Source organism: Medicago truncatula, chromosome 3 (assembly GCF_003473485.1).
Source record: "Medicago truncatula cultivar Jemalong A17 chromosome 3, MtrunA17r5.0-ANR, whole genome shotgun sequence".
Classification (NCBI taxonomy): domain Eukaryota; kingdom Viridiplantae; phylum Streptophyta; class Magnoliopsida; order Fabales; family Fabaceae; genus Medicago; species Medicago truncatula.
The window spans coordinates 34,562,828-34,584,120 of NC_053044.1; the positions used below are offsets into that span (position 1 = coordinate 34,562,828).

The 21,293-nt window shown below is 32.5% G+C and overlaps 3 protein-coding genes across 3 annotated transcripts; 1 reads left to right on the forward strand and 2 right to left on the reverse strand.

Moving 5' to 3' along the window:
- The first annotated feature begins 2,126 nt into the window (after positions 1-2,126).
- Positions 2,127-2,651, forward strand: LOC11415838 (glutathione S-transferase T3). The gene has a single exon (XM_003600749.1). The coding sequence runs from the start codon at positions 2,127-2,129 to the stop codon at positions 2,649-2,651; it is 525 nt and encodes a 174-aa protein (XP_003600797.1).
- A 2,196-nt stretch (positions 2,652-4,847) lies between these two features.
- LOC11410338 (protein NRT1/ PTR FAMILY 5.6) lies at positions 4,848-16,287 on the reverse strand. Its single transcript, XM_003600752.4, has 4 exons — positions 16,052-16,287; positions 15,645-15,862; positions 12,478-13,022; positions 4,848-5,858 (listed from the first exon to the last, which is right to left on the reverse strand). Exons 1-4 carry the CDS (start codon positions 16,188-16,190, stop codon positions 5,015-5,017), a joined length of 1,746 nt encoding a protein of 581 aa, XP_003600800.2. The 5' UTR covers positions 16,191-16,287; the 3' UTR covers positions 4,848-5,014.
- A 2,361-nt stretch (positions 16,288-18,648) lies between these two features.
- Positions 18,649-20,745, reverse strand: LOC11408299 (ras-related protein Rab11C). The gene is made up of 2 exons (XM_003600753.3): positions 20,540-20,745; positions 18,649-19,165 (listed from the first exon to the last, which is right to left on the reverse strand). The coding sequence occupies exons 1-2, from the start codon at positions 20,702-20,704 to the stop codon at positions 18,680-18,682; spliced, it is 651 nt and encodes a 216-aa protein (XP_003600801.1). The 5' UTR covers positions 20,705-20,745; the 3' UTR covers positions 18,649-18,679.
- Between the last annotated feature and the right edge of the window lie 548 nt (positions 20,746-21,293).

The window sequence follows — 21,293 nt, forward strand, 5'->3', positions numbered from 1 at the left end:
AGGGCAATGGTTAAGGAATCCATAAGTAGATTGACCAAGTAATAATTACACTACTTTTTATTAAAAACGTACTTATTTTGGTTGCTTAATTAATGCTCTTAGGGCATTGGTTAGCATTCTCTATTAAATATTGGAATACATCCATCTCTCATTCTTAATAATCTATTTGCGTATATTTTTTAGCAGATTGGTTTATATAAAAAATGCAAAAGTTAAAATGAAGACTAATACATTTATTCAAACAATAATCTCTGTTTGTTTTAAGAGTGATTCTGGTTAAAATGATATAATTGCTCTCATAGATACACCTCAGATGGTAAAAATATAGAGACATTTGATACGAATAAATGGTTGTCTTTTTATTTATAGATTCTTTAAAACAATTAAAATGAAAAGAATTGAATATTTCCCACAAGTCGTTTCCCATAATTATGTAAATTGTGGAAATATTGTTTTTTATTTTTATCTTTTTTAATCTTATTAATTATTATCTTTTTTAATCTTAAAATAAAACCACGCAACTTTCTTGAAGCTATTTTCAGCAGTTTTTCTTGGACTAAATCAACTATTACATGTCATTATTTTGAAGAGAAAAAAAAATTGATAAACAAAATTGATGTCATAGTATTCCATCATCTCTCCCTCCTCCTTTGTCATCAAACTCAAACTGTTGGTAAATGTGCAAGAATTGAATTCCCTTGTCAGGGAAAGTCTACGGAAGGGAGGGAGAGAGATAGATAGAATTTATGAGATAACTTTTCTTTATTTTTCATGCAACTTAGAGCATAAATATTGGCTGACAAATGGTAATATCTTCACAAAGCCTAGAGTATTTTGGATGGGGAATGTTTTGAGGGAATGTAATGTTTTGAGGGAATTCAACTACTTTGAGGTGAATTCTATTGTTTGAATCCACCTCAAAATAATTGAATTCCCTCAAAACATTACATTACCTCAAAATATTCTCCAATTCAAACATACTCTAAGAGTTTTTGTCAGTAAATCTTGGATATTTGGTAGAAAATTGCTTTTTTAACATAAAAAACTTCTTAACAACACATGAAAAATACTTAAATGTTTTCCGCGGTAGTTAACTACCGCCGACTTATAACTAGAAAATTGACGGTAATTAACTACCGCTGAATTTTTTAATCATTTTCATGTTTTTCTAGGAAATATTGGAAGTCAAAAAAGCAAGCTTCTATTTGGTATGGCAAGAGAGTATCTAAACTCAACAAAGTGACACTGCATTGCAACCCACTTTTAATTGACATTTGCTTACATTTTTTTTTTTTTCAATTGATAGGGGAAGATAATTATTACTATCAGGTAATTTTTTTTCAATTGATAGGTGAAGATAATTATTAGGCTTAAATGTTCTTTTGGTCCCTTAACTTGATTTTAAGTATCAGTTTGGTCCCATAAGTAATAAAAGATCCGTTTAAGTCCCTTAACTTTATTTAAGTATCAGTTTGGTCCTTTTTGTTAATTCAATTCAAAAAATGTTAAAATTTGGTCCCTTAACTTATTTAATTAGTATTAGTTTGGTCCTAAACTTAACGCTTTTTTGAATTAAATTAACAGAAATGACCAAACTGATACTTTAAATAAAGTTAAGGGACCTAAACAGACCTTTTATTATTTATGGGATCAAACCGATACTTGAAATCAAGTTAAGGGAAGAAAAGAGCATTTAAGCCTAAATTATTACTATCACGTTATATTTTTTTTTTTCAAAGTACCACAAGGGCGCTATTTTATCAACTGTAAACATTTTCAATTCAACGACTAAATTTTTTTAACATATATTTACATGCACAATTTTAACTATTTATCCTATCCCTTAGTAAAAAAAATCTACACATTTCTATTGAAAATGAACCCCAACAATGAAGGCTTTTGGTCCAATTATAAATAAAATGGTGGCAATTCTTCTTTTATCCCAAAACAACTCATATTTTGGAAGTACATCTCATAACCAAAATCCAAACCATAATCCAAATTTCTTAAATTCTCCTTTTATCCCAATTCCACAAAATAATCTACCCTTTGGAAATTACTCATATCATACTTCACCTTACCAATATCAATATCAACAATTTTCATCTCAATCAATTAACCCCACTATGTCTCATGAGCTTCAAATTGGTAATAGTGGTGTGCAATCATATGATCAAGAGACTCCAACACCAAAATCTTGCACTCAAGGTGGCTTGGAAACTATAAACCTTGATCAAGAAACTGGATCCGCACCGGCTATAAATACACCGAAAATAAGATTCCAACCAAACGAGGATGAACGTCTTATTCAATCATGGTTCAACATTTCAAAGGACTCGATTGTTGGGATTGATCAAAAAGGAGATAGTTTTTGGAAGAAGATTAGTGAAGCTTATAACAACCACTACGACAAAAATTGTCAAGAGAGGAATTTCATGGCACTAAAAGGTCGATGGCACAAAACGATCAATCCTTATGTTCCAAAGTTTGTTGGGTGCTACAAACAAGCCGTTGGTTTGAAAAAAAGTGGTAGCTCCGAGAGCGACATTATTTCGGCTGCACATGATGTTTTTCACCACGACATGCATATAAAATTCACATTTGAGGGTGCGCGGAGATTGATGAAGGATGATCCCAAATGGAGTGCGTGATCATTAGAACCTTCTTCAAAAATAACAAAGAATTCAACTTCTAGAGTATATTCGCCGTCTTCTAATCCACCAACAAGCGAATACAATCCACTGAAGTGTCCAATCGGTCAAAAGGTGGGAAAAAGAAAAGCTTAAGGAAATGTCTATACCAAATTTGATACTTTGAAAAATGACTTCAACAAAAAGTTTGAACTAATGTCCGGGTTTGCACGTGATTATGCACGTATTGAGAGTGAAAAAGTCGATATAGAGAGAAAAAAGGGTCGATGCGGAGCTGCAAAGAACCGAGAATGATATGGAAAGGTCAAAGATCAATTATTTACAAATTATCACGAAGGATACATCGAATATGAATCCAAGACAACTACAAGATTATGAATATTTGTGTGGCATGATTAGAGATAAATATGAACTTAATTGATATTATTATGTATGTTTTATGACTAGCCATTTTTATTTATGTTGGACTTAATTATTATGTATGTTAGATTTATTTATGTTGGACTTAATAAATGTTAATTATTTGTAAAAGCTAATTAAGCTACTTACGAAAAGCTAATTATTATGTAACTAACTGTTATATGATGAAATCAAGTTGTTTGGGCTCCAATGGCAAGGAGCTCCTTTCAAGGACGTACCCGGAGAATACCAGGTTCGATTTCCAGGGGGAACAACGCTTGGTCAGTGCACATGCCTCTACGCACGACCCAGATTAATCGTCCACCTTTGGTAGGTTGGAAACCGGTGCGAAAGCAAAAAAAAAACTGTTATATGATGAGACTATGTATTCGTTATTCAGTCAATCGTACTGAATACAATATGGGTCATTATTTATCTCATGGCATTTATTCTGAATGGGACACATTTGTGAAAAGCATCCCAATGCCACAAGGAGAAAACAGAAAATTGTTTGTCCACCATCAAGAAGACGCAAGGAAGGATATTGAACAAGCATTTGGAGTTCTCCAATCCCGATTTGCAATCATATGTATCCTGGCTCGATCTTGGCATCTGGATTCACTGAAACGCATGATGGATATGTGCATCATGTTACACAACGTGATTGTTGAAGATGAACGTGCCACATATGGTGGCAATTTTGATTATTCTTATGATCATCTTGGCAATGACTCGATTGCACCACTAGACGATTCTAATAATGATTTTCGCGAGTTCCTACGTAGAAGACACCATGTTCAAGATAAGAAAATTCATCGACACCTGCAACAAGAATTGATAGAACATATATGGAAACGTTTTGGGCATGAGAATAACCAAAACTATTTTTTTTTTTTTTTTAAATTTAGTATATTTTGAGCTAGTAGTTTATTAGGTTAATAGTGTTTTACCCCCCTGTAATATAGGTCATTTTCGATTTTCCCCCCTGTAATTTTTTTTTTTTTTTTTAAATTCATCTTTGTATATACATTTAGTATATTTTGAGCTAGTAGTTTATTGGGTTAATAGTGTTTTACCCCATGTAATATAGGTCATTTTCGATTTTTCCCCCTATAATATTTCTTTTTTTAAATTCATCCTTGTAATTTGAAGATTTTTTGGTTTTGGAGCGTCATGAAAAATTTCACCCTCTGTAATTTGAGCAAATTTAAGTTTACCCCGTTGTAATTTGAGCAAATTTTGCTTTACCCCCCGCCATATCTTCAATTTTGTACATTCAAAATTCATGAAGGTCCAAAACCAAAAATCTTCAAATTACAGAGACGAAATCCAAAAAAAATATTTTACAGGGGGTAACACCGAAAATGACCTATATTACAGGGGTAAAACACTATTAACCCTAGTTTATTTCAACGTTTAATAATTTTATTAATCTATTTTCTTATAACTTATTTCTGTCAAGTAGTAAATTATTTAATTTTATTTGAACCGTCAATATAATTTCTAAAGGTTTAGAGACTCTTTAGAAGGGCCTGAGAGCCCTCCCAAAGGCTTGAACGCCCTTCCAAAAGGCTTCAAGGCCTAGGCGCGTCCTTCTAGTGGAGCCGCCTCAGCCAGCTTCTACAAGCCTCTAGAGCTCGGAAGAAAAAGTAAAAGGCCCTCATTTCTTGGGGTCTAAGCCACGAGAAATCAAGTCAATAACATACTATAAATACCATCCTTGAGAGCCTTCTCATGGCACAACTAATACAGTACTAAACCCTAATATCTGATTTTGTACTTATCGCAATAAATAGATTAACCCTATATATTCACATCTATCTATGTGATATTATTTTAGCAAACCATACTTTAGGTAATATACAACAATTAACAAATGTATACTCCTTAAAACAATATGTCAACTAATTTGATTCACAAGAAAGATAAAAATAACTATTAGATACAACCATTATGAGCTCTCATCATGCCATCATCTCTACCTCATCACTCTTACAACCATCAGTTTCATTACCTATCTTCTGAACACTCTTATAAGTATACCTCTTTGCTAAGAAGAGATAAGCACACAAATTCAAAGCATTAATAATTGCCAACATCCAATAAAACCTATCCAAACGACTTGAATTTATATCCTTCCCAATCCAACTTTTACCATTCTTTTCTGTCACTTGATCCACAATAGTGATTAAAAAACTACTTAAGAAACTTCCAACTCCAATCACACTAAGATATAATGCCATTCCCAAACTCTTCATTGAGTCAGGAACTTGGCCATAGAAATACTCTTGTAAACCAACAAGAGAAAATGAATCACCAATGCCAAGAATCAAATATTGAGGCACTAACCAAAACACACTCATAGTTTCTTGCTCATGCATTCTAAGTCTCTTAGCTTCTACTAATGCTGCAACAATCATAACTATGACTGAAGATGTGAAGCCAATGGAAATTCTTCTAAGTATGCTGATTCCTCTTTCATTACCAGTGATTTTTCTCAGCATTGGAACAATAATCTTGTCATATATTGGAACAGATATTAAGGTGCCAATTGCTGCTGCAGTGGAAACAGAAGCTGGTGGGATTGTGAAACTGTCACTTATCTTCAAGTTCATTGAAGCAGCTTGTTTTACAAAGAGTGTGGAGCCTTGTGCTACACATATTCCTGTTGTTAATGAAGTTAGCCATATTGGAATTACATTCAGAATAAGCTTTGTTTCTTCTACTCTTGTCACTGTAGCTAATCTCCATGGATTGTGTTTTTGATCAACATGTGTGTCTTCTATTATAGCAGCCTTGTCAAGAAACCTGTTCATTAATTTCAAGTTATTTAAAAACTACTCCATTTGATTTGTTTAATAACTGGTACATTTGGGTTCACAATGAATAAGTTTTATTTGAAAACTTAAAGTTCACAATATCCATATCAAGCACTCATGTTGATTGAGAAACAACTTAATTAAGAGCTTATATATAGTATAAGCGCTTGTCATATAAGTACTTATATATAAGCTATTTATTTAACAAAATATAAAGTAAAGTACAAATCGTTTTCATGTAAACTATAAACTGTTTTCACAAGCTATCCTGGAAAATTTAAGGAAATATGCTGGAAACAACCTATAAATATGTCATGAACTGTTTCCATAAGCTCTCTAAAATAGTGTTAGAAGTATTTATTGATGACTCGACATATATCATGTGTTTTAGTGTTTTATAGAGTCTTTTTTCCTTTTATTTTAGGATATTCTATAGGATTAGAGTGAGTTATTGATAGTTTGGGAAAAAAGTATGTATTGTTTTGTTAAAGTAATTGTGAGTGATTTTATTACCTAACCAGACAACTCTATAGATTGCCATAGTCTTTTGGTGTAGGTAATTGGATTGATCCAATCAAAAGACACATCGTGGATGTTACTTAGCTACATAAACAAGCAATTGGCACAAATGCAGACACAAGGACAGCATTGACAAAATAATAAATTTATAAAATGATATAATTGAATGTAACCATATACGTCGGTGTTACGTCAGACACTAAACACACCTTTAATATAAAGCATCAGTGCTGTTGGTGATTTCCAAAATAATGGAATCACTTTAGAACCAAAAGTTGTGACTCTTCATGGAAACCATTCATATACATTGGAACATTATTATTTATTGTATTAATAATGAACCATGACATTGATTCAAGTATATATGGTTATAACCTTTGGCAAAAGGGTGCTTAATGAATCATGGCATTGATTCAAGTTAAAGAGGTGCTTTCTCTCATGTGAAGAGTCATATAATGCATTATAAATGCTTGACATTTGGGCATTAGTTGAACATACAAAAACCACACAACTACACACAATTTGGACAGAATTTTGTTACATTAACAACATAATTCTTCACCATTCTATTATTCTAAATCATCCATCAATTCTCTAATGCATGAGTGAATTGCTGGAACCATAAATCTGTAAAATACTGTTAGGAGATACGTTTGGTGTGGTTGTGCAATACACGTCAAGGAACTCATAGTATCCTGAAGGGGATTCGTCGGTCATTCCTATTGCATCCAATATACATTTATTGGTGGGGGCGAATCGAACCTAAAGGTTAGTGTGGCAACCCCATACGCTTTGAGTTTTACATGCATGATCATTAAACATTTCAGGTTTCAAGTGCAGCAGCCTCTTCCCAACAAACAAGATATATAACAATCTTTAGGTTCGATTTCTATGGCTGCTTCATTGAAAGAAATGACTTCTGACTTTGTTAAGTTGGAAAAGTTTGATGGGGGAAAGTTCATCCGCTGGCAAAAGAAGATGAAGTTTCTTCTTACAACATTGAAAGTGGCATACGTTCTGAACATGGCAAGGCCTGAGGAGAAGGATGATGAAACCGTTGCTGAGACAAGAGACAGACAGAAATGGGACAACGATGATTACATCTGCTTAGGACACATCCTGAATGGTATGTCTGACTCTTTGTTTGATATCTACTAGAGCAGCCCTTCTGCAAAAGACTTATGGGACAAATTGGAAACCAGATACATGCGTGAAGATGCAACAAGTAAGAAATTCCTTGTCTCTCATTTTAATAATTACAAAATGGTAGATAATAAGTCTGTTATGGAACAATTATATGAGATTGAACGTATTCTTAACAACTACAAACAACATAACATGAATATGGATGAAACAATTATTGTATCATCCATAATTGACAAACTTCCTCCTTCTTGGAAAGATTTCAAACGAACCATGAAACATAAGAAGGAAGACATTTCTCTTGAGCAACTTGGCAATCACCTTCGTTTAGAAGAAGAATACCGAAAACAAGAAGGTATTAAGAATCATGTTACTCAAGAGAAGGTTCATGTTATGGAAGAAGGAAATTCAAGCAAATCTTCCAAAAAGAGAAATCATGAAAATGATAAGTCTCATCATAACCACAATGGTAATAACAACAAAAAGAAAAGGAAAGGTGAATGTTACTTTTGTGGGAAAGAATGATACTTCAAGAATGAATGCAGGTTCTTTAAAAAGAAGAACAAAGAAAAGAATTCAAAGGCAACAAATGATGATTTTGTTGCGGTCATTTCTGAAACAAGATGTTGATTCATGGTGGATAGACTCTGGTGCTACTCGCCATGTGTGCAAAAACAAGAAAATGTTCAAGACCATCAATAAAGATGTGAGTGTTTTGTACATGGGAAATTATTCAACTGTGCAAGTCCAAGGAAAAGGGACCATAGAGATTGAATTCACTTCTGGAAAAACACTTACTCTTAAAGATGTATTTTATGTTCCTGAAGTTAGGAAGAACTTGATTTCTGTACCATTACTTAATAAGAATGGGTTCAAATCTGTATTTGAGGGAGATAAATTTATCCTCTCAAAGGGGGGTGTGTTTGTAGGAAAGGGATATTTGTGTGAGAATATGTTCAAATGTAATGTTGCAAATATTAATAATAATAATAATAATATGATTTCTGCTTATATTGTTGAGTCTTGTGATTTATGGCATATGCGATTAGGACATGTTAATTTTAGAAAATTGGAGAATATGATGAAATCAAATCTAATTCCTAATTTTGATAAATTTTTTGATTCATGTACTACTTGCATGTTGACTAAAATTACAAGACAACCTTTTAAAAGTGTTAAAAGAAGTTCTAGGGTGCTAGATTTAATTCATTCAGATGTATGTGATTTACATGGTTGGCCCACCATTGGTGGTAAAAAGTATTTTGTTACTTTCATTGATGATTGCACTCAATTTTGTTATGTTTATTTAATGCATTCAAAAGATGAAGTTTTAGATAAATTCAAAATATTTAAAGCACAAGTAGAACTTCAACATGAAACTTTCATTAAATGCTTTAGAAGTGATAGGGGAGGAGAGTTCTATCATCCGAGTTATTTTGAATCCACTGGTATTGTGCATCAAGTAACTGCACCATACACCCCACAACAAAATGGAATAGCAGAAAGGAAGAATAGAACTTTGGTAGAAATGGTTAATGCCATGTTGTCCTATTCTGGATTATCTAAAGGATATTGGGGTGAAGCAATGCTAACAGCATGTTACATCCTCAATAGGGTTCCAAACAAAAGGAACAAAATAACCCCATATGAACTTTGGAAACAAAGAAAACTTACTCTTAATTATTTGAAAGTTTGGGGTTGTAGAGCAATTGTGAAAGTGCCTGAACCTAAAAGAAAGAAATTGGGTGAAAGAGGAATTGAATGTGTATTTTTAGGCTATGCAGAAAATAGCAAAGCATACAGATTCTTGACTATTGAATCGAATGACTCATATTCTGTTAATACAGTAATTGAGTCAAGAGATGCAATTTTTCAAGAAGATAGATTTAACTCAATTTCTTATCCCAAGGATATTGTTCATTCTAATGTTCAAAATTTAGAAAACAATGAATCTGATATAGATACATTGGATGGTTCAGAACTTAGAAGAAGTAAGAGGATCTGGAAAGAGAAAGATTTTGGATCTGATTTCTTCATGTTTCTTGTAGAAGGAACAGGTAAATCCATAAATAGTTATGGACCAATTTGCTTTAACCTTGAGAGTGATCCGGTAACATATGAAGAGGCTATAAAATCTCAAGATTCAGCTTTTTGGAAAGAAGCTATTCAAGAAGAAATGGATTCAATTATGGGTAATAAAACTTGGAAAGTGGTAGATCTCCCACCCGGATCCAAACTGATAGGCTGTAAATGGATCTTTAAAAGAAAAATGAAAGTGGATGGTACCATTGATAAATTCAAGGCTAGACTAGTTGTTAAAGGGTTTACGCAAAAAGAAGGCATTGATTATTTTGATACATATGCACCTGTTGCAAGAATTGCATCAATCAGAATGCTAATTGCACTGGCATCCATCCATAAGTTTGTAATCCATCAAATGGATGTTAAAACTGCTTTCCTAAATGGAGAGTTGGATGAAGAGGTATATATGAAACAACCGGAAGGGTTTGTGATCAAAGGTCAACAAGATAAAGTGTGTAAATTAACTAAGTCTTTATATGGGTTGAAACAAGCACCCAAACAATGGCACCAAAAGTTTGACCAAGTTGTGTTAGCCAACGGATACATCATAAATGAATCTGACAAGTGTATTTACAGTAAATTCCAAAATGGAAAAGGTGTCATGATTTGCTTATATGTAGATGACATGTTGATCTTTGGTATAAGTATAAATGAGGTTGAAGAAACTAAAGCTTTCTTATCCAACAATTTTGATATGAAAGATTTAGGAGAAGCTGATGTGATTTTAGGAATTAAAATCATAAGAGATGGTAACCATATTGGTTTATCCCAATCTCATTACATAGAAAAGGTGCTTCAGAAATTCAATCATTTAGATTGTAAACCGATCTCTACCCCATTTGACCAAACTGTCAGTTTGCAACCAAACAAAGGTTGTCCTGTGGCACAACTTGAATATTCTAAAGTAATCGGATGCTTGATGTATGCTATGACTTGTACTAGACCTGACATAGCATATGTTGTTGGAAGGTTAAGTCGGTATACTAGCAATCCAAGTAAAGAACACTGGCACGCTGTGAAAAGAGTATTAAAATACTTAAAGGGAACAATGAATTATTGTTTAACATATAGTGGAGACCCTTCTGTTTTGGAAGGATACACAGATACTAGTTGGGTAACATATGTTGAAGATCATGCTTCCACAAGTGGATGGATCTTCAACCTTGGTGGAGGTGCAGTTTCTTAGGGTTCAAAGAAACAAACATGCATTGCCGACTCCACCATGGCTGCAGAATTTATTGCATTGGCTGCAGGGAGTAAAGAGGCAGAATGGCTAAGAAATTTATTGTATGACATACCAGTTTGGCAAAAGCCAATGGCGCCAGTATCCATACATTGTGATAGTCAATCCACACTATCAAAAGCTTATAGCCAAGTTTATAATGGGAAATCAAGGCATATTGGTTTAAGACATAGCTATGTAAGAGACTTGATTTCTAATGGAATAATTTCCATCATGTTCGTAAGAACAGAGAAGAATCTTGCAGATCCTTTGACGAAAGGTCTGACAAAGGATATGGTGTTGAAGACATCATTGGGGATGGGACTCAAGCCCATATCTAATTGATTACCAATAGTGGAAACTCAACCCACACTTGAGTAGCATCAAGTCTTGGGTTCAATGGTGAAAGTACACTATTAGAGTAATTGTAGTACTTGACAATAGATACATCCCAAAGGTAAAAGTACTTGGACCATAAGAAGAAAAAAGGTAGGATGAGGTTTTCCTCTTAATGGACATATAGCATATATTTGCTGGAATGCATACTTATGGGGCATTCCCAATATAATCTACCCATGTGAGAATGAAGTTTGGCCGCTTCACGGAGTTCAAGGGCTTGACTCTTAAATTCTCATGAAAAGGGATATATGACACAAGGCCTTCTTAATGTGTCATCTTACAAGTCTCTTTATCAATGGTACCGAGATTCTATGTGTAAGTTATGCACACTTGTTCTAATGGATAGTTGGTTCAAAGCTTGCCTACCATACTATTTGGGAATGAGCGAAAACTTAACTTACTAAGTAATGGTTCAAATCGCGAGATACCATTATCTGAAGGCATGAAATTTCCGGATTTATGTGATTTAGTATTTTGAAAATGTTGGGGGATTGTTGGTGATTTCCAAAATAATGGAATCACTTTAGAACCAAAAGTTGTGACTCTTCATGGGAACCATTCATATACATTGGAACATTATTATTTATTATTAATAATGAACCATGACATTGATTCAAGTATATATGGTTATAACCTTTGGCAAAAGGGTGCTTAATGAATCATGGCATTGATTCAAGTTAAAGAGGTGCTTTCTCTCATGTGAAGAGTCATATAATGCATTATAAATGCTTGACATTTGGGCATTAGTTGAACATACAAAAACCACACAACTACACACAATTTGGACAGAATTTTGTTACATTAACAACATAATTCTTCACCATTCTATTATTCTAAATCATCCATCAATTCTCTAATGCATGAGTGAATTGTTGGAACCATAAATCTGTAAAATACTGTTAGGAGATACGTTTGGTGTGGTTGTGCAATACACGTCAAGGAACTCATAGTATCCTGAAGGGGATTCGCCGGTCATTCCTATTGCATCCAATATACATTTATTGGTGGGGGCGAATCGAACCTAAAGGTTAGTGTGGCAACCCCATACGCTTTGAGTTTTACATGCATGATCATTAAACATTTTAGGTTTCAAGTGCAGCAGCCTCTTCCCAACAAACAAGATATATAACAAGTGCTACATAGATCCAAACAAATCCTTTGTCCATTTGAAAACATATACATATTCCATTGATTTTGACAATAAAAAGTATTGATTTGAAATGATAAGTTGTATGTATCATACCTTAGCTTGCTAGTAGTGCATAGAAGCCTTCCTTGGGACTTATCTGACTTTGGAACTTCATACAATAAAGAAGGATTTGAGGGACAAGATAATTTTCTCTTCCTTATAGCTGCAACTAGTACCTGTAAAATTGGTTTTAAAGTATTTCCTTGTGGCCTTCTATACCTATAAAAAGGCTTCCCCACATAAAATGCTATGATACATAAAGCCATAAGAATTGTGAGAATAAGACTAGCAGCTCCCCAGCTAACATTGTCTTGGACATAAACAATCACTGTTGCACCAAGAAGCAATGCAAAACACAGTGCAAAGTTCCACCAGTTGAAGAAAGACATTTTCTTCTTCCTTTCTTCGGTGTGATCTTCATCGAATTGATCAGCTCCAAAGCTTTCCAAGCATGGTTTGTGTCCTCCAGTGCCCAAGGAGATACAGTAAAGGGCAAGGAAGAAAACAACTTCATGAATTTTCCTTGGCTGAAGACATGTCTTTGTGTTGCATGACTTTAAACTTGGGATGTATTGAGACATTGTCAATAGGATTAATCCCTGGTATTGAGACAAATGTGCTTAGATTTTAATTTGATTTTCAGTTTCAAATTATTTGTTGTTTGTTTAAACGCACATTTGGTCATTCGATTATGACTTATTCATTAATGACGTGACTCGGCTTATGTGCTACATTGAATATCCATGCAAGAAACAAAAAGGCTACATAAGTGTCGTTACATCATCAGCGAATATGCAACATATGTAAAAATGATACTAAAATGTGATAGAAATGATACATTAAAAAAAAATGAACTAGTGAACCAATAAACCAAATTTTAAAATAAGGGGACAAAACTTCACTTTTTTTTAAAATAAGGGAATAAAAAGTGCATTTAAACTTGAGTTTATTTAGTAAAAGTAACAAAGATCCCTGCAGCTTAACCCTTTGAACCCGGTATGAGAGTGATCATCGAATCGAAAATGCAATAACTGATTTTCATTGCAAATTTTTATTTACCAAATACATTATAAAGTGTAAATTTATTAAGAAATATGATTCACTTTTGCTTAAAAAATAATAAATATGATTAATTTTGTAAACTAGTAATATGTCCATTAACAAGTTTATTAATTTTTTAAAAATTTGCATAACTTTTTTTATTCAGAAAACTTAAACAAACATTAATTCTTTTTTTTTTTTAAGAAAAAACATTAATTCTTTTATCATGTTATATGTAGCAAATGTTTGATTAATTAACTAATCTATGTCAAGGATATTGTAGGACATCTAAGTGCTTGTTTGGTTCCGCGGTGGGAACATATAAAAGCACGTTTCAGAGCTTTTGCCGTGATTTTTCCATTTTCTAGTGTGTTTGGTTGTCTCTTCCAAAAGCGATTCTGCCTTGCAAACGTGATTCTAGAAGAAGCTACAAATCCCAGCTTTTGCAAAATCAATTCTCGTTTACTGTATGCTGTCAAATAAATAACCCCCTTTCTTCCTTTATTACCCTTTTTTAGTACTCTTTTAACTTTTACGATTTTGTGCTCAAGAGAAGAAGATGAAAATATATGGATTTAGGATATTCCAAGTTCACCCAGCATCTCTGGTTTTTTATTTTCCTGGTTTTCTCTTACTCAGCCGCTATCAGTTGCAGAATTGCAATCTTCAGATTGAGGAAGGAGTTATTGGGCTCTAAAGCCCGTTTATTTTCTTTTCTAAAAAAGCCCAACATAATATATATTTGAAATTAAATTCTCTATATTTAAAAGTTTTTTTGGTTCAATTTTTTGTTTGACAGATATATTTAAAGGTTTTAAAAATCTATAATTAAGGTATTACCTAAACAAGTACCGCTGTTTTAATCTATAATTAAGGCTTAAAAAACTATAATTATTATTAAGAAATTATATATATTTATCATTTTTTACATACTTTGATGCTTATATTCTCTTAAAATCACCCAATTGATAAAAAAAAATAGTTAAAAATAACTCTTATAAATTAATATTATTATAAAATAAATTTTTGAAGCAATAAAAATTCATTTATAATAAGTTGAAATAATTATATAATGAGAATGAGATATTTACTTTTAAATACAATTAAAATGATAGTTTGGTCATTACATATTCAAAATCAATTATGATTCAAACTATCCAAATAATATCAAGTCATAAGAATCACTTTTAAGAAGTGTATCCAAACATAAATCAATTCACATTCAACTCACTTTTAATCAAAATCAATTCTTTCAAAATCAATTCTCGCCACCGCCAAACCAAACACACCCTAAGATGGATTCGAATTTTCCCTATATACAGTAGTCATAAAATATCGAACTCCTATCAACTTGCTTAAAGGGGTTAGATCTATTATCGCTTGAATCAATGCATTTGTTGTTAAACAAACGTTAATTTGGAACTGTAGGCAGGAATTGAGCAACGAAATCGAAAATTCCTGAGGTGGGCCATATTGATTAAAAATATGATTACAAGAGCTGTGAAAGGACTGGTTACTACTGTATGATAAAAATAAAGCCTTAATTAAATGCTTATTCGTTCAAAATATATACTTTTTTTCTGTCTGAATCCTTGTAAGAAATTCTTGTTGGTTTCAGTTATTGAAATATAGGAAATGTTGGTTCTGGTCTCGTTATTTGATTTTAATTTATAATAGTTGTGTCATATGGAACCTATTCTAATATTTTAATTCCCAAAAGACATTATTTATTTTTTTTAGGGAAAAAGACATGAATTTCATATATAAATAAATAAACAAGGACTAAAATAATGAGTATCAAAAGCAATGTCTTTTATAATTTAGAAAAGAAACCCAACATTTTTTCAGAGGGACTAAAATGTTATTTAAGTTTGCCTGACCAAAAAAAAAATGTTATTTAAGTTTGAAATAAAATATCTTGGATATTATTCGTTAGATGTTAGTTCCTTGGTGACAGTTTACGTGAGTTTATCTCAGTTGATAAGGACAGTGCATAATATATGTAAGGTTCAGAGTTCGAACTTCAGACAATAAAAAAAACAAATTCCTTGGTGACATAATTGAAGTTTCTTCCAAGAAAGTAGTAAAATCATCATTACTCCTACTTTAACTAATAATAATTTCTCCCATTTCCAATTTTTAAGAAAAAAATGCACAATATTTATACATAAAAGATTTACCATGAGGTAGACCAGGGAAGAAAATAGGACCATAGGAAATCGACCAATGTAAGCATCAGCAAGAAATCCACCTATTAGAGGCATCAAGGTTGTTGTTCCTGACCAATAGTTTACATTCTTTGCTGCAGTTTTAAGATCTTCATGCATCACCTTAGTAAGGTATGATATAAGATTTGCAGCTATTCCAAAGAAGCTTACCCTTTCACTAAATTCAATTGCTGCACCACATAGAAATTAACATAATCATCAAGTAGGGATGAAAATGAGTCGAGTCGAATCAAACTCGTCAGAACTTGACACTCGACTCGATAAAAATTTGTTCACCTTAAAACTCGACTTGAGTTCAAAACGAACTTCGTTGCAAACTTTATAAGAAAAAAAATGATGAACACAGGTAGATATCTTACTGAGGACAAAGAGAGAAGCTATCCATACACCAGTTTTAGCACGAAGAGGAACTTTTCCTTTACAATCCACAGAACCATCATAAACCCATTTCTCTTGTTCACTTTCTTCTCTTGTACCTTGTTTTTTTTCTTGCTCCATATTTACAAATGGAAGAGATAATTACAAGGTTCTCAATGGGATGTTATGCTATATAGAGAAAGGGTACAGATATGTACTCTCTATGGTTGGTAGCCACATTAGTGACATCTTTTCAAATGCTATTTTTTTTTTTTTTGAGAGGAACTTTTCAAATGCATTTAATATGCAGATTTGTTACCTCATCGCATCTGCATTTCTGCATAATTAAGTAACTAGACGTTTTTGCTCAAAAAAAATAAATAAATAACTAGACGTTTTGCGTGGGGCTATTTTATAAATTTAGCTCATAATAATCAAATTGTACATGTAAATCGTTTTTTTTTAAGTGTTTTGATATCAATCCTACTATATATAATATATCATAAATCTCCTCACACCAACAAAAAATAAAAAAGTAGAATCTCTTCTATTTTTCTGTTGTACAGTACTAAACTAATATTTTTTATATATATAAATTAAAGTTTAGACAAGTTGAGTTCCAATCTAGTGCTATTGTAACAGTCTTTCGTTGTTGTTTTTTTTTTTCTGGATATCATTTGCACGCAATTGTAGAGATTAATTATTCAAGTAAGATATGACAATGCCCCTCGAGAGATTTAATATTGTTGAATTCGAGCCAAGAATCTCAGACTAAGCTAAAAGAAATTATTTATCATCTCATTTAAGTGTTATTTGTTGAACAATATTTCGTATGTGATTAAATATTGGAGTACCTCATTATTTTTCTTTTTATAAAGTACAATATTTTTCTCTCTATATATGCAAATCGACATCAATTGAGATTCTGGAGTGTATTCCTCTTTAGGTTTAAGTTTCAAACTTCTCAAGTGTCAACAATTTCAATGTTGATCCGTCTATAAAAGGCTTTACGCTAGTTTCCATTTGACTAACACTAATGGATGGTGGAATCGGTACACCGAATTAGTCCGTCCTTATAATGAATATGAAATATTTCATACTAAGTCCTCTTTCATGGGTAAAATATAATTTTGTTTACTATGTTATGGAAATAATTGTTTTGTCATTTTAAAAATTGAAAATTAATCTTTAAATTATCATAAATTAATCTTTAAATTAAACGTGACTTGCTTGAAATTGATTGCTACAATATAATTTTCTTTAAAATGAGATTTACAATTAAATATCAGGTTTAAATTGCTCATTTTTGAGTCTGCAATCATTAAATCACGTGAAAACTGCTTTGTCAAAAGAATCTGACGTGTCCTTTAAAATGAATATAATGTGTCTGTATCTCTGTCTCTCATAGTAAATGAAATTCACTGTTCTTTCTTCGTCCAAATTGAATCAGATTCTTTTCACAAATTTAAAGCACGTCTACTCTTGTACCATCCGGGGTCATAACTAATTTACAGCACATATGCTTCAGTCAGAATCAGATTCCTCGTGTAAAAGGAGCAAAGCAAATGCCACAATCAATCTTCTACATCATTGGAGAAAAATGTAACACTATTAAACATTATTATTATTATGAGATTCGTAAACAAGACTTTAATAATTTTTTGTACTAATTTGAAGATAATGAAGTTGTATATATTTATATTATCAAATTTTTTACACGATTGGATGTATTGTGTTTAGACACTCCCATCCTTCGAACTAACTTTTAAAAGTGAGATTCAAATTCATTAAACGATATATAAATGTAATTTGTTCACTCTCATCATTTGAACTAACTTTAGGAGTAAGATTCAAACCTCTTTAACATAAAAAACATCTGATGCGAATTTTGAACATGTAAAATATTAGTATCAAACCTGTACAATACACCGAGCGACCCATAGGGTCTAATTACTTCTAATTACTTCCCATATATAGGGTCCTTTCAAAATAATGAAAATTGAAAACATTTTTATAAATTAAACAAGCTTCATTTTTAGAAAATAACTTTAAATGAGTAAAAGATATGTCACCTAAGTGGAACCCATATCTTTACTAACAAAGCAGTTGGAAAGAACGAGCAGGGAGAGAAAACTCTAAAAAGATTATACCTGAAAACTAAACAAAGCAGTTGTTATACTTATTTAACATTACAAAATCTACATCCACTCAATAATTTAATCTAGTGCTTTATGTTCTAAACTAAAACATGAATCTTCAATATATGAAATGCAAGCTTTTTGTAATTGTGCATGGTGGAAATTAATTAAAAGAAGTACTAAATAATAAGAGAGGTGTAGAACATAAATAGAGGTTTGCCAACTAATCTTTACATTTCTCAAGAACCCTATTCTGCATTAAGATACTCCTAAACTCCAATGTAAAAGCATTTCAGAATCAGTATGCCAAACCAACCAATATGGTGTTAATTAACATTTAACACTGCTAGTATCATATTCATTTTCTATTGTGCTTTTCAAAAGATAACTTCCTATTGAAGGTAGCCAACTATATTTTCTCATGTGTTCAAATTACATAAAAAAGAAAGGATTCCCCGAAAATATCGTCAATTTTTTACAAATTACACCTTGTTAATTGGAGCAACAAGATTTCTTTTCAACAGTACCAGACATATTAGACACATTTATGGTAGTACCATGAGGAACACTAGTAGTAGAAGCTGATTCTTGTGCTGCAAGTGCTTTTTTACTTATAATTTGATAAATATCAAACAAAATGGTTTGAAATGCCTTCTCAACATTTAGGGCTTCCAATGCTGAAGTCTCTAGAAATGAAAGAGTTTCTTTCTCAGCCAAATTTTGAGCATCGTCAGAAGATACTGCTCTTAGATGATTCAAGTCAGATTTATTTCCTGCTAACATAATAACAATGTTAGAATCTGCGTGGTCTCTTAGTTCGCGAAGCCACCTTTGCACATTCTCAAATGTTTGTCTCTTGGTTATGTCGTACACCAATAATGCACCAACAGCTCCTCTGTAATATGCACTTGTGATTGCTCTGTACCTCTCTTGACCTGCAGTGTCCCATATTTGTGCCTTTACTGTCTTCCCTTCCACCTGTTTCAAACATAGCGCGTATATATGGGGATGGAAATTAGCTCCTTCTCTTTTAATACTGCAAATCACTAAAATTGTAAGAGAAGTTTATGAAGAAGGTATTTGGATTTTAACAGTTTCAATGAGTGTTTATGCAGGATAAATGTTTATTACATGTTTTTCTAATCGAGGAAAGAACGAAGGGTAACTCCTTATCATAAACTCTATCAGTTGCTTCTATAGGGGAGTTTACGGAAGATATGTTCAAGGTTTTAAATAAAAGTCGCCACTGCAACATGACAGTTTTTATGTTGCCAAAACCACGATGCAGTCACGATTGAGCACACATTTAACTGCAATTCTCTGCTGTATCAAAGACTAAAACACGACCATAATCGTTACTGCGACCACTAATGCTCTTAACGCATCATAAGTTATTCCAAACACTTATATAAGTGTATGTATTGTAATATAAATTCAAATAAATTATTTCAAACGTCCCTGAAAATCATATATGTTTCATAGTAATATAGTATGAAGTACTTTCCTTTCTTTCGTTGGTTTTTTTGTTAAAATTATGTATGCCGTCCTTTCTGTTTGATCATTTTTTGGATTAGTCTTTATGTATTATTAAATCATGCCTGAGATTCTTTAAGTTTGGCCATTTCACAATTATTGCCGCGAACTATTAGGATCTAATATGAACAACAAGATCAAGTTGATTTCCCTAGATACTTTGCAATTACAAGTGAAGTAGGTTATTAACATTCGTTTTGTAGATATGCTTTTTATTACCAAGTTTTCAAAGGTTGTACATGTGCTTTAATGGTAGGAAGCTTGCTTTAAGAAATGTAAACCATTTATAAGGCTTCATGGATGTTTTCTTGAGGATTATTGCGGACAAATTGTTGCAGCACATGTCTAGATGTTTCTAATTGCAATGATCGTTATCGAAAGTGAGACAAGGACCAACTATACAAACAAAATAAAATATAAAGGACAATTTCGACAAGAAGAAAAAAAAAACTTTAAAAATCAATTGCGAAAAAGGGTCAAACATGGTTTTAAATTACAATCTACAATCGCAATTGTGGCTGCAATATTATGGATTTTGAAGTCTACAACGGCATCGAAACTGAGTTCTGACTGCCCACGTTTGCCGCAAAATAAAGGCTCACATTGTAACCACACTCGTGACCACAATTTAAAGTCATACTAATAAACTTTACTCTTGCAATCCCATCCATCTACTTCTCTCTATTTAGACATTTTTATTCATCAATTTCAACAGGGAAATATACAAAAATGTTGCAGAAATGTTAAAATTTGATCAGAAATTAAACAAAAAATAATGTGCTCACATTTCAGAAAATCTTAAAAGAGAAAGAAATGAACCTGTATAGTTCTGGTAGCGAATTCAACACCAATGGTAGATTTAGATTCAAGACAAAACTCATTTCGGGTAAACCTAGAGAGAATATTGGATTTTCCAACACCAGAATCTCCAATGAGTACAATCTTGAACAGATAATCATATTCATTATCTACTTTGTATGCCATCTTATGTTATTTTATTTATTTCCAATACCGGATCGACACCACCAATACCTATCCCATATCAAATTGTATATTCTCAAAAATGTCAAATACTAAAGAGAAAAAAACCTAGCAAAGTAAAATATGAGAGATGAATTATGAAACTAACCGTGGAAAGATGGTGAAAGAAAAATGGGGTGATGATGAAGGAAACGTGCATGGATGAAAATTGAAAAGTTGGGAGAGGGAGAGAGGAGAATAAGAAGTTTGAAAGGCCCACAATGAGTAACACAAACTGAATAAACGGGCAACAAGCCACTTTCAACGCCCCTTCATCAACCTATCTATTTCCAAATTTGCTTTTTGTTTAATTGCACTTTGATCCCTCTTTTATCAAACCAAAGAAAATAAGGCTTAAATATGATTTTCGTCCCTGTAATTTGGACCCGTTTTGATTTTCGTCCCTATAAAAAAAAAGTTTGAAAAACATCCCTCTAAAAAAAAATTTGTTTGAAAAAGGTCCCTGGCCCCACTAAAACGTTGAAGTGGCATGGTTTTTGCCACGTGGCAGTTGCTGACTGTGCAACTTATGCCACGTGGCGCTGACGTGGCA